General features: G+C 48.5%; 1 protein-coding gene across 1 annotated transcript in view; it reads left to right on the top strand.

Annotated features, from left to right (window-relative positions):
* LOC138953619 (ubiquitin carboxyl-terminal hydrolase 34-like) overlaps nt 1-13,389 on the top strand; it is a 98,622-nt gene that overhangs the window by 21,271 nt on the left and 63,962 nt on the right. Inside the window, exons 18-21 of the mRNA XM_070325494.1 lie at nt 6,433-6,590; nt 6,944-7,167; nt 7,796-7,929; nt 10,076-10,203. Coding sequence (XP_070181595.1) covers nt 6,433-6,590; nt 6,944-7,167; nt 7,796-7,929; nt 10,076-10,203 — 644 coding nt within the window. The remainder of the gene's footprint in view (nt 1-6,432; nt 6,591-6,943; nt 7,168-7,795; nt 7,930-10,075; nt 10,204-13,389) is intronic.

The raw sequence follows: 13,389 nt of genomic DNA, 5'->3' as shown, positions 1-13,389 counted from the left end.
AGGTCCGATCCTAGACGTTTTCAAGGAAGACCTCATTGAAACATTGGTAGCGAAGCTGCGTCCTTCGCCGTCACTACCTCTGCCCGCGTACACCACTCCAGCCGGTAGTGGTGGTTTTCAAGCGAACGTTCACCGTTCGGTTCCGGGCACCTTCACGCGCACGTCCTCCCATGCTACTCCTATCTTAGGGCAGTGGGGGGGACCCCCTCAGGACCCCTCGAGTTTAGCGACAGAGGAGTCTGAGGGTCTCGCCCGTCAAAATCAACAGCTATTAGCGGCCTTGAGACCCTTCACACAGTTTATTGTAGAGAAGTCTTCACTCTCTCATGAGGCGAGACAGATCCAGGCAGACAGAAGCGGCTTGGGGAGTTTCGAACAACATTCCTCCAAACTTGGGTTCAGCCCTCACCCCAGTATAGCCGCCTCTGTTGAGGACAGCGAGAAAATCTTGAGATCCTCCGGACCACTCAACAACAGAAGAGTGTCCGACGCGCCTGTCAAAAACGAAGTTCCGACGTTTCAACATGCGCGAGAAGCAGGTTCCTTCGTTCCCTTTGAGGTAAAGGCTCCGTTAGATCTCCTTCCAGAACTTTTACCTTTCATGCCCTGCAGCCGGCCCGCGGCGTCGGACCTGAACATGCTCCCGGATTCCCGTAAAGCCAGTCCGGTCACAGGGATCAACCTCACCCCAAAGACGTTCCAGGACCTTCAGACCTCCCTTTCTCAGGTCGTGCAAGGTTTGTCTACTGCCATGTCGCTACAGAAGTTACTGTTTGACATGCTTGGGGCTCATTCTGTTCGTAAGGATGCGAGAACCTTCCAGTTTCATTCTAAGAACATCGATCCTACTCTGGTCGGGAGCACGTTCGCGCTACTCGGGCATCAGCTGAGCAACCAGATTAGTCGTACAGTCAACCTCCGGGTTCAGTCTGAAGCGCTTTATCGGGATCACTTCCTAGCAAACTCCATTTTCAAGCCTCAGGAAGTCCGTGTTCTCAGAAACTCCCCTCTCGCTCGGGACTCTCTGTTCGACACTAACCTTGTGAAGGTCCTTGCGGACAAAACCATAGAGGACGCAAAAGCAGAGTCCTTCCTGCGCTCCAGTCGCCAAGGCTTCCAAGGGGGTCAGCCCAACGCCAAGAGAACTAAACACAAAGCGAAAAAGCGTAAGGCTCAGGGTAACGCTCAGTCGTCTTACAACTCGCAACAACACTCTGTTACCCCTCAGTCTGCTCCCCAGCAGAAATACAAGGGAAAAAGCAAGAACAAGAAGCAAGGGAACAACTCTCATTCCTCTGCTAAGGCCGCTCCGGCAAAGAAGCAGTCTTTTCAGTAAGCCCCGTTCGCCCCTGTCAGTACGTACCGGGCTCTTCCGCTGGCGCCCTGCACCGCCACTTATCCGAGTGGCTGCAGTCAGTGGACAACGTTCACGTACTCAGGATTGTGCGTTCGGGGTATCGAATCCAGTTTTCTTCTCCTCCTCCTCTCTCCTTTCACCCAATCGACTTCGGTGCTCCCAAGAACCCTGTCAAGTTGGCAGTTCTTTCAGCGGAGGTCAACAGTCTTTTGGACAAGGGCGCTATACGCCCAGCGGACATATCAAGGCCGGGCTTCTACGCTCACTTGTTCACAGTCCCCAAGAAGTCGGGGGGATTCCGCCCTGTTCTGGACCTCTCGGCTCTGAACGAGTTTATCAGGAAGGTCAAATTCAAGATGGAAACCACCTCTTCACTCAGACTGGCCCTTCGCCCCGGCGATTGGGCAACGTCTTTAGACCTAAGAGACGCCTACTTTCACGTCTCAATGGCGGAAGACATGAAGCGGTTTCTCAGGTTCGTCTGGCGGGACAAGACGTTCGAATTCAACGTCCTCCCCTTCGGGCTGTCCACAGCTCCCCTAATCTTCACGAGCATGGTGAAAGAATTAGCGGCTCTAGTTCGTGTCAACGGCACTCGCCTGCGGACATATCTGGACGACTGGCTTACGCTGGCGTCCACCTACTCAGATTGTCTGCGTCAATCAGAGAACGTTCTACAGACCACCGTTCGGCTGGGTTTTCAGATCAACTTCCTCAAGTCAGACTTGATCCCCAGCCAACAGTTCCTTTACCTAGGGATGTATTTCGACACGGTGCTCTTCACAGTGGCTCCCTCGCCCGAACGCCTTACAACGTTCATACGGAAGAGAGACTTTCTTCTCAACCTCCCGAGCGCCACGCACCGTCAGCTTCTGGAACTGCTGGGAATGATGGAGTCTTTCGCAAATCTGCTTCCCCTGGGACGCCTCTTCAAGAGACCCCTGCAGAGAGAGATCCACAAACGCACCAGGAAACCGCCTCTCTACGAGGAGGTTATTCTGTTGGGACATTGGTTCCACATCTCCCTATCGCAGTGGCTAAACCAATCGTGGCTCCACAGCTCAGTACCCATCCAGCCGCCCCCTTCAGTGATGTCCCTTTTCACGGATGCGTCAAAGGCGGGATGGGGGGCCCACGTCTCCCCGAGCAATCAGGAGTTCGCGGGGACTTGGTCACGAGCGGAGTCCAAACTCCACATCAATCTGTTGGAGATGGAAGCAGTCTTTCGCACACTCCAGTGCCTAGCTCCTTCTCTAACAGGGAAATCCATCACCATTCACGGGGACAACCAGACTTGCCTGTCCTACCTCAAGAAGCAGGGGGGCACGGTCTCCCTCTCCCTGTCTCTCAAGGCGGAGGAGATTCTCCTATGGTGCTGGAAACGTCAGATCACAATTTCGGTTCGCTTCGTTCCGGGGAAGCTGAACGCGATAGCGGATCAGTTGAGCCGAGGGAAACAGGTCCTACCAACAGAGTGGACAATCGTTCACCAAGCCCTTCACAAGGTATGGTGTCGATGGTTCAAACCTCTCATCGACCTCTTCGCGACAAAGTACACAACTCGTCTTCCGATGTATGTGTCCCCGGTTCACGACGATCAAGCCTTCAAGATCGACGCGTTAGCGATTCCGTGGGAGGGGTTACAGGCTTACGCCTATCCCCCGACATCTCTCTTAAACCAGGTACTGGCCAAGTACAGGCAAGAGAGGCCCACACTGATTTTGGTCACGCCCTTCTGGCCAACCAGCGCGTGGTTTCCAGAACTCAAAAACCTGTCCTGCGAGGACCCTCTTCCTCTCGATCTGTCGGAGGGACAGCTCGTTCAACCACGCTCCGGAATCGCCCACACGCGAGTCGACATTCTCAAACTGACCGCATGGAAGTTATGCGGTCAGGATTGCACTCACAAGGCTTGAGCAAGTCTGTAATCCCTCTGGTACTCAAAGCTAAGAGGAGTACTACAGACAACCTGTACAACTACCGATGGGTTGAATGGGCGGGGTTTGCCAGACAGCAGAAGTTTGACCCACTTCATCCTTCAGCAATCGAACTAGCCAATTTCCTGGGCTACCTGCACGCGTCGCGAAAGCTTCGCGCAGGCACGCTGGCCGGCTACCGTTCTGCTATAACCAATACGATCGCAGCTTCCACTGGGAAGTACCCGATCCACCTTTCTGACTCTCCCCTCATCAGGAACCTACTAGACGGAATTAAGAACATTTCCGTCAAGGAGCCTAACGTCTTTCCCCAATGGGATGTTTTCCTAGTACTCAAGGTACTTAGAGGCCCTCTCTTCGAACCCTTGGAAAACATCTCGTTGACTATGCTAACTTGGAAGACAGTGTTCCTGATGGCTTTGGCCTCCTCCAGACGAGTAAGTGGCATTCACGCACTCAGTGGCTTAGGAGGAGACATCGCCTTCGGCAGAGGGCGGATTCCCGACTCAGTCTCGATCTGCTTCCTGCCAGAATTCAGAGCGAAAAATCAGAGATCAGACGCCTTTTCTCCAGTTATTAAGATCCCTGCCTTAAATAACTTTTTATCCTCTGATGATGATGATCTTTTGTTGTGCCCTGTTAGAGCTCTCAAGGTTTATCTCAAAAGGACCGAACCTTACCGCGGCACTAAACGAAGACTTTTCATTTCGCTCAACCGGCTACATAGCAGAGATATCGCTGTGGGAACGATAGCGCGGTGGTTAACATCATGTGTTAAATTCTGTTACGATAAGACCGACACTCCCATCGTACACACACTGCGCGCTCACGAGATCAGAGCTATCAGCACTTCCTTGGCCTTGGTCAGGGGAGTCAGCTTGAGCCAGATCATGGGCGCTGCCTACTGGAAAAACGAATCTACGTTCACCAGTTTCTACCTCCGACACTACTCTTCCCTTCGGACTGACAACACCTTTGGGATAGACAAAGTGGTGGTAGCACAGGCAGCAACTTCCTTATAGGTACGTAATGTGTATCTTTTTAGTACTACGTTATGTCATAAGGATTACAATAGTTATCTTTTGTGCCAATGAAGATAGCTATCGATCTAGCACGGGTTTTTAGGCTGTAGTTGCTTTGTTTTCTTCAGTCTGATTTCCCACCTTCCAGGATGGTATTCGTGCAAAGTTAAATGGAACTGGTAAGAACGTAGTAGAATGTAGAGATTCTTATTAATCTCTCTTTCTACAAGTACTTACCAGTTCCATTTAACAAAGACTCCCTCCCGACCTCCCCTTAATCAGACCTTGGTTTTGGGGTCATGGGACCTGAGTTTTATGATCAGCTTGCCGTTGGCGCATGCGCAGGTTACATCTCTATGACGTCACTATGACGTCGCCGGGCTATAGGCGTGTAGAGGCGCCTGCCCTTTTGGCGGGAAACGCCCGGGCTATAGGGGATAGCACACTTACCGGGCTATTCCACATAGAGGTATAACCTTGATGGTATAAAGTTTTTTACTGAATAATTAGCATGGTATGCAAAGTTAAATGGAACTGGTAAGTACTTGTAGAAAGAGAGATTAATAAGAATCTCTACATTTACCCTTGTTAAGTGTTTCTTGTATAGAATATAGTCAATTTTTGTAAAGATTTTAGTCAAGCAGTATGTAAGAAATGTTAAGTCCTTTGTACTGGAAACTTGCATTCTCCCAGTAAGGTAATACATTGTACATGTACTACGTTGCAAGCCCCTGGAGCAAATTTTTGATTAGTGCTTTTGTGAACAAGAAACAATTGACAAGTGGCTCTATCCCATCTCCCCCCTTTCCCCGTCGCGATATAACCTTAGTGGTTGAAAACGACGTTAAACACCAAATAAAGAAAGAAAGAATTTTCCTTGGAATTTTTGTCATGCCCAATACATGGTTACTTGACTGTCATAAACATTTTTGGCTGTGTCTCTGTTGCTTTCTTTGGCTTGGTTTTGGGGCAGCATTATGGAGGTTTGGTTGTGGCATGGCTTTCTTTTATGGCTTTAGATGCAGCAGTGTCATCTTTCTGTGGCTTTTTTCTGGGTAGGTTTGCATAATTTCTGTTAGACTTGAGTCAGAGCCATTACATGCATGGTTACTTGACATGTTGCAGCAGTTTGTTCTGGCATGGCTGTAGTCTTACAAGGAGAACAGTGGTTTGGTTAGGTTCTGGCTTTTTGTGGTTACTTTCTTTGCAATAAAGGGATCGTTTTGGTTGCAGTTTGGTATCCTATTCTTGTAGTTGGCTCAGTAACAGCATCAAAATCAGCCTTTTGAACTTTGTACTCTTGGACAGCATGATTGTTTGACTGTCATTGTGCCATTTTCATGTTTTGATAGGCTGGCCTTCTGCTGTCATTTTGCACTATGAACATAATTACACTGGATTTATCACTGTCCCCATCACTGTATATTTGCTTTCTTTCCACTAGGATCATTGCATGGCTGTGATCGATTTCCCAGTGTCAAGAGAGAATCTTCCATGAACAAAACATGTTGGAATCTTGGGCACCGTTTAGAGTCCAATGCTGCATGCGTTTTGTTGTGTCTTTTCCTGCAGCAAGACAGCATTTTGAAGAGCAGTGTTGTGTGTTAGTTGTTGTATCTTGAAGATTGGAAGTAGAACATGGTGGTGTCACACAAATGGTTGAAATAACAGTGGAATTTCAAAGAAGGCTGCATTATATTGAAGGGAATGCTTAGTTCAGTCATCAAAGCTGAAAACTTGGTAAGTACAGATATATCTCTTTGAACATTGAGACCCATTTGGTATCATTTACAACATTATGGTAGTGGTGGTATCACACAGAGTGCGGAGATTAGTTGTGTCACTGTCCCACAGAATTTTGAGCAGTCACTGAGAACATAGTGATAAGACACACAGTGCTGAGATTGAGAAGAAAGCTAAAGCCTGATATTTATTGGGCGAAGTCGACTTCCCGAAGTCCAATTCACGAAGCTCACTGTATGAAGTTTTGGCACTGAATTTTCTGTAAAAGATTTCGGGCTCAATTAACAGGCTTCACCATGTCGTTCCACCTGAAAAACTGTCTGACTGCTGGTGCTTTATACTTTTGATGTGTTCTATTCTCGTACCATTGCAGGAGGGTGGCAGTGGTTGCATGGGTTGCTCCAGCTCCCACCACCACCATCACCAGGGAGGAGAGGTCCTGCCTGACTGCAGCAAGGAAACGGAAGAGATCTATGACTGCTCCAACGCAATCCAACAGATGCAGAACAACAGGAGAAGAATAATTCATAGGTTTGTGGGGGGGGGGGGGTAAGGGGGGTTAGTAGAAGAATGAGAGAAAGAATGCTTGTTTTTGCTTACTGTTTAGTATGCAGAAAAATTAGTTAAAAAAATGCAGAATGACAGGAGAAGAATATGTGGGGTTGGGAAGTGGAAGAAAGAGAGAGATACTGTTTTTACGTTATGTATAAAATGCTGAAAACCTTCCACAAAGGTAGACCAAGTACTTTTTGTAACACAACAGTGTGCGTTTTGAAGTGATGTCTTTCCATATTCCAGAGTGAACAAACTCTCTCAAACTAAAGAAACATACAAAGAATGCAGTTTCACTGTGTAACATTTCCTTCGTCTTTCTCCTCGTGCAGTGACTACGTAGAGGACATCCTGAGCCCTGACGACGGCAGCTGCCACAGCTCTCGCATCAGCACCAAGTCAGAGAAGAACATGGCCGACTTTGAGGGGGAGGAGGCGCTGAGCGAGGAGGAGCTTGCTCAGATCCACGCTCAGGCTCAGTACGGAGGCAGCCCTCACCACGTCGCTCAACACCTGACCTCCATGGCCCTCTACCACCACCCCAACCTGCCCAAATGTGAGTAGGGTGAAAGGTGTTAGAGAGAACACTGTGTTGTTTGAACTTTAACACTGTGAAGTCTACTTCACGAAGCTTGCTGCATGAAGTTTTGGCAATGAATTTTTGGAGAAAAGACTATGCGGAGTCCTCACAAAGTCAACTTTGGGCTCACTTAAGGACAGCCTTAAGACTTTGATCATGAAAATGGGAAAGCAGTGTGACTTGCGGAATGGTATGGCATTTCTGTGTCACTGAAGATTTACTTCAAAGTTTAAATGTTCTTGGTAGATTCAGAGAGAGCCAGTGGGATTGAACAAGGGTGGAAAATACAGTGGGATGGCGAAAGTTTGAGTGAGAGAAAGGGGGTAGGAATGAGAGAGACATAAAGAGAGAGGGAAAGAGAACGAGAGAGAGCGAGAGGGGGCCCTGCCTGAAACGTAGCTGTCGATACAGTGCAGGTCGTCCAGCCTCCCCTCCCCCCAAAGCTCTTTATCATTGTTCTGTTACAGAATGTAGATGAAATTGAGACTTCAGTGCATGTTTGCCCTTTCTGATAAATGGAGGAAGATCTTGCAGGAGCAAACAAGAAAAAGAGCACACAAAAACTGAAGCACTCAGTGTGATTATTTCTGTTTTATGGTTTCAGCTGTGATTCACCACAGAGGCATGCCCAGAGAACGACACCAGATGAGCGTAGCACCCCCTTCGGATTTCACTTTTGATGACGTCTGCAAGAAGGGAAACACTCTCATCTGGGATCTCGTGCAGGATGATATGGCGGTAAGTCTGTGCGGGGATATAGCTCAGTTGGTAGCGCGCTGGATTTGTATTCAGTTGGCCGCTGTCAGCGCGAGTTCGATCCCAGGTTCGGCGGAAATTTATTTCACAGAGTCAACTTTGTGTGCAGACTCTCTTCGGTGTCCGAACCACCCCCTGTGTATACTACATTGGGTGTGCACGTTAAAGATCCCACGATTGACAAAAGGGTCTTTCCTGGCAAAATTGCTTAGGCACAGCTAATAATTGTCTACCACACCCGTGTGACTTGGAATAAGGCCGTGAAAGGTAAATATGCGCCGACATGGCTGCAATCTACTGGCCGTATAAAATTTCATCTCACACGGCATCACTGCAGAGCGCCTAGAACTGTACCCACGGAATATGCGCGATATAAGCTTCATTGATTGATTGATTGATTGATTACACTGGTACATGCGATATGAGACTTCTGATGAGAGGACACATCCCAACAAAGAGCACCTTATGTTGTCCCTTTTTATATTTAGTCAAGTTTTGACTAAATATTTTAACATCGAGGGGGAATCGAAACGAGGGTCGTGGTGTATGTGCGTGTGTGCGTGCGTGTGTGCGTGCGTGTGTGTGTGTGTGTGTAGAGCGATTCAGACTAAACTACTGGACCGATCTTTATGAAATTTGACATGAGAGTTCCTGGGTATGAAATCCCCGAACGTTTTTTTCATTTTTTTGATAAATGTCTTTGATGACGTCATATCCGTCTTTTCGTGAAAGTTGAGGCGGCACTGTCACGCCCTCATTTTTGAACCAAATTGGTTGAAATTTTGGTCAAGTAATCTTCGACGAAGCCCGGACTTCGGTATTGCATTTCAGCTTGGTGGCTTCAAAATTAATTAATGACTGGTCATTAAAAATCTGAAAATTGTAAAAAAAAAATAAAAATTTATAAAACGATTCAAATTTACGTTTATCTTATTCTCCATCATTTACTGATTCCAAAAACATATAAATATGTTATATTCGGATTAAAAACAAGCTCTGAAAATTAAATATATAAAAATTATTATCAAAATTTTTTTTCTCGAAATCAATTTAAAAACACTTTCATCTTATTCCTTGTCGGTTCCTGATTCCAAAAATATATAGATATGATATGTTTGGATTAAAAACACGCTCAGAAAGTTCAAACGAAGAGAGGTACAGAAAAGCGTGCTATCCTTCTCAGCGCAACGAATACCCCGCTCTTCTTGTCAATTCCACGGGCACTGCCTTTGCCACGGGCGGTGGAGTGACGATGCTACGAGTATACGGTCTTGCTGCGTTGCGTTGCGTTCAGTTTCATTCTGTGAGTTCGACAGCTACTTGACTAAATATTGTATTTTCGCCTTACGCGACTTGTTTTTTTTTCAATTTATTATCTTAACTAGATATGGGAAAGGGACCGGCACGGTTGGCCTAGTGGTAAGGCGTCCGCCCCGTGATCGGGAGGTCGTGGGTTCAAACCCCGGCCGGGTCATACCTAAGACTTTAAAATTGGCAATCTAGTGGCGTCTGGCATTATGGGGTTAGTGCTAGGACTGGTTGGTCCGGTGTCAGAATAATGTCACTGGGTGAGACATGAAGCCTGTGCTGCGACTTCTGTCTTGTGTGTGGCGCACGTTATATGTCAAAGCAGCATTGCCCTGATATGGCCCTTCGTGGTCGGCTGGGCGTTAAGCAAACAAACAAACAAATATGGGGAAGGCCACCGGCAATGTAGGGAAATTATTGGTTGGTCTCGAGGATTATCGTTCATCACAGATAACACTGTGTCAATACTATTATGGTTGGATTTGTTTTGTTTTTATTTCTGTTTGCTGGTAGGTAAATGAATGTATATATTATGCATATTTGTATTGTTACAGCGTTACATCACTTTAATAATAATAATAATAATGGACATTTGCTATAGCGCATAATCATATATATGCTCAATGCGCTTTACATATTAATTTCTGCCGTGTGAGAACTTTTCTCTTATGTTATTGGTGTCTCTCTTCACTTCCGACACATACTTGAAGTCTGTGTCAAATGTATAATGCCAAGGCACTAACAGCTAACTATGAGGGCATCACAGCAAACTGTGAAAGCATCAAGCATCATGAATAATACCTGTTGTTTTCTCATGCAGGCCAAGCTGCCAGAAGGATTGTTGATTGAAGCGGAGAAAGCTCTCCACTCGCTGGTGTGTTACTCCGTGGATCGTTGCATCAAGACCAAGTTCATCGAGGCTTGCATCCAGAACCTCGCTAACCACAAGTATGACTGTGTTTCTTTTACAACTAAGCTGATGTGGATAACTCTTTGATGTATCAGCAGCCTATATTTCAAGACTGTTTTCAGGCATTGTTTAAAGATTTCCTAGTGTATGAGCAGGGAGCGTTAACTAAATTGGAGGTGGTTTCTTTTTGGTCTGGTTTGTTTGACTTTTTATCACCTGTTAAATCATAATTTTTTGAATGGTGTCACATATTTCTACTTCAAAAATGAGAAATTATTGAGTTATTGAGGGCTAAGCTTTTTTGTAATATGATTGCATTGTATTTTGCAGGGCTCCCATTTTTCTGTAAACTGGCGGATTTCGAAGAAATGTTAAAATAAGAAACCTATAAATGTGTTCAGATTTGGGTCAAATTGTACCATTTTTATATGAACCCAGCTAGAATTTCAGAGGTGTTTGCTTATCTTCAGTGGTAGCCTTGATTAAATTACATATTCCTACTCCGAATCACATGTAGCAGTTGACTCAGTCTAAAGTGCTAGGTCTGAAAAGGCTACCCGTCTAAGGGGAGCAACCCCAACTAAAAAAGTGTAAACGTAGCTATGGTAATGACGACGCACCCAGGGAGTTACCTCCCCTCCTGCGTACTACGTCACTACTGCTACTGACCACGTGACCCCTATCATTCGACACTTCAGCTTTCTAGGGAGCAGGTCGTGAATTTTTTGGCTCTAGTGGAAGTTCGCTGTTTGGTGTTTGCTTAGACACCCACCGGCACCCACACCCGTCTCTTCACCCGCTGCACTGGTAGTTGGTGAGCTCGTTCCTTTACTTGTATCGAACGTAATTTTCAGTTGCTACTTGAAATTTTCGGCCACGTGTTGGTCACGTATTTTGTGGTAGCCATTTTGGAATTTTGTGTCTCCATTTTGTTGTCAGCATGTCTGACGGAGACAAAAAGCGTGAGCGCGGCAAGGCTGATGTGAAAGGGAAAATTAAACCCAAGTCTTCCACTTCTGTCCCTAAGCCTATTTTGGTTGTTGTTTCCGACGCGGCTAACAATGCTGTTATGACGGTCCCTATTTCTGCCCCGAATGACCAGCCGGTTGTGGGGCAGTCTAATCAACCTACGCGTACCGTTGTTTCTCGCTCGTCTTCTCTGCCGCTTGCAGATTCGACGTCGCTGGTTTCATCGTTGCTTTCTTCGCTGGTTCCCGAGCTTCGCACGTTGGTGAGAGAGGAGATGGTGCGTTCTCAGCCTTCGACTTCCGTTGTCCCGTCGATGGCTTCCTTTCCGCTTCCGGCTGTGACGCTGTCCTTGACCGAGGCGGTTGCTTCTGTGCCTTCTACCGCTGTGGTTGGCGACGCAAGTAAGTTGGGCTGGTCCGTAGGTCCTCGTGAGGCCGCTGGACGCTCCCTGCTGGGAAGCAGCCCTTTTCGGCGGGTTCACGACCCGCAAACCCCTGTTCGTTCTCACTTTGGCTTCACGGAAGACCATCGTGTCGATGAGCAATGGCGGCATTTGGTTCAGGCTTCGACGCTTCCGGCACTCGCCGGAAGCGTAGGTCCTCCGACGTACGCACCCGCTGGGGTCGTTTCCGGAGTCGACCAGCCGGTTCCGTCTGCTGCGCTTCCGGCACTCGCCGGAAGCATAGGTCCCCCGATGTACGCACCCGCTGGGGTCGTTTCCGGGGTTGACCGGACGTGGCCCTCTGGGCATTCGGCCTTCCGGCCGCCGTCCACAGTGTCTGCGCTTCCGCTTTTCGCGGTCGCGTCTGATACTTTTCCGGCTCAGACCGGATCTGCTGCTTCTTCCGCTTCCGCTTCCTCTCAGGTGGCGGTCGCGGGGGGGCATCACCAGCCCTTTGGGCAGGTGTCTCAGCCCTGGCCGGGGCAGTCAGCGCTTCCGTCTTCGGTTGTTGCTTCGACTGCGGTTCCGGTTCCGGCGGCTGCGGGCATGCCGTCCTCTTACTCTTTCCCTAGTCAGGGCATGAGTTCGGATGGTATTGGAGTGGACGGGTTTCCGGTTTCCGGTTACGGTGTTCACCGCCCTTCTACCAGCAACGTGGACTTCGGTCCTTCGCCGGATGTTTCGGATATTCAGTCCGTCGCCAGCGAGGCTGCACGTGTTGGTTATCCGGAGAGACTCAAAGTGGCTCTTGAGGCCGCTGCTGAGGTCACTTCGAGATATTTCGCGGAAGGGGCTTCGGTCTCTTCGGCTGCCGCTTCGACGGCACCGTCCGCGATGGCTGATTTTCGCTCTGGGAAGGAGGATGACTCATACTTCCGGTTTTTGGAGTCTCCATCCATAGCTTTTCAGCTTTCTCAGGTTTTGGCCAAGCCATCTCCTTCCGGAAGCGGAATTCCTTCACTTCCGGTTCCGCTGCTCGTGCCTCACGGCTCAGTTCCGGAGCTGGCTCAGCAGTGGATGGCTTCGCCTTCTCAGGCTTCTGCATTCGCTCTGTCGTCTCACAGGCGGTTGGTCTTGCAGAAGTCTCCTAGGAACTTGTTGGATGCGTTCGCTCTCCCGCGTTCATCTTTGACAGTTCCTCCGGAGATGCTGGCCTTGTTGGCCAAGCCTATCAAGAAGGATGACGGCGTGCTCTTTTCTGAGAACACGCTGATTGCTTCTGAAGAGGCAGGGCGTCAGCAGCTGGAGCTTGCCTCCATTGCTGAGACTCTCATTCGGGCCCTCTCTCGTGCCCTCACTGATTCGCTGAATCCGTTCTCTCTCAGCGAGGATCAGGATGCGGATGACGTCTCCACTTTGTTGGCCGCTCTTGCGAGGGTCAATGAAGAACAGATGAGACTTTCTGCTGTGCACTATGCGCACTCTGTTATGTGTCGTCGGGATCTCTTCCTGTCACACTCTCAGTTTTCGGATCAGGCGACCAAGGACACTTTGCGTGCCTCACCGGTCTTGGAGGGTTCCCTCTTTGGGCATCTCGTTTTTGATGCCCGAAGACAGGAAATTCAGGCTAACAGGGACCAGCAGTTCTCTGACTTTTCCCTGCACAGCCTTAAGCAGTCCAAGCAGTCTCAGCCTTCTCAGCCTAAGCAGGCTAAGGTTGCTGGCCCTCCCAAACCGGCAGACAAGGGTCGTGGACGTTCCTCTTCTCGGGGCTCGAGAAGACGACCGTCTTCCGGCAGGGGGAGAGGCGGCTCTGGAAGCAAGCCTCACCCCCAATGAAGTGCTCCCGATCTCCCCCCCACCCCGCCCTCCA

Source organism: Littorina saxatilis, linkage group LG17 (genome assembly GCF_037325665.1).
Source record: "Littorina saxatilis isolate snail1 linkage group LG17, US_GU_Lsax_2.0, whole genome shotgun sequence".
Classification (NCBI taxonomy): domain Eukaryota; kingdom Metazoa; phylum Mollusca; class Gastropoda; order Littorinimorpha; family Littorinidae; genus Littorina; species Littorina saxatilis.
This window is presented reverse-complemented; position numbering and strand designations above follow the sequence as displayed.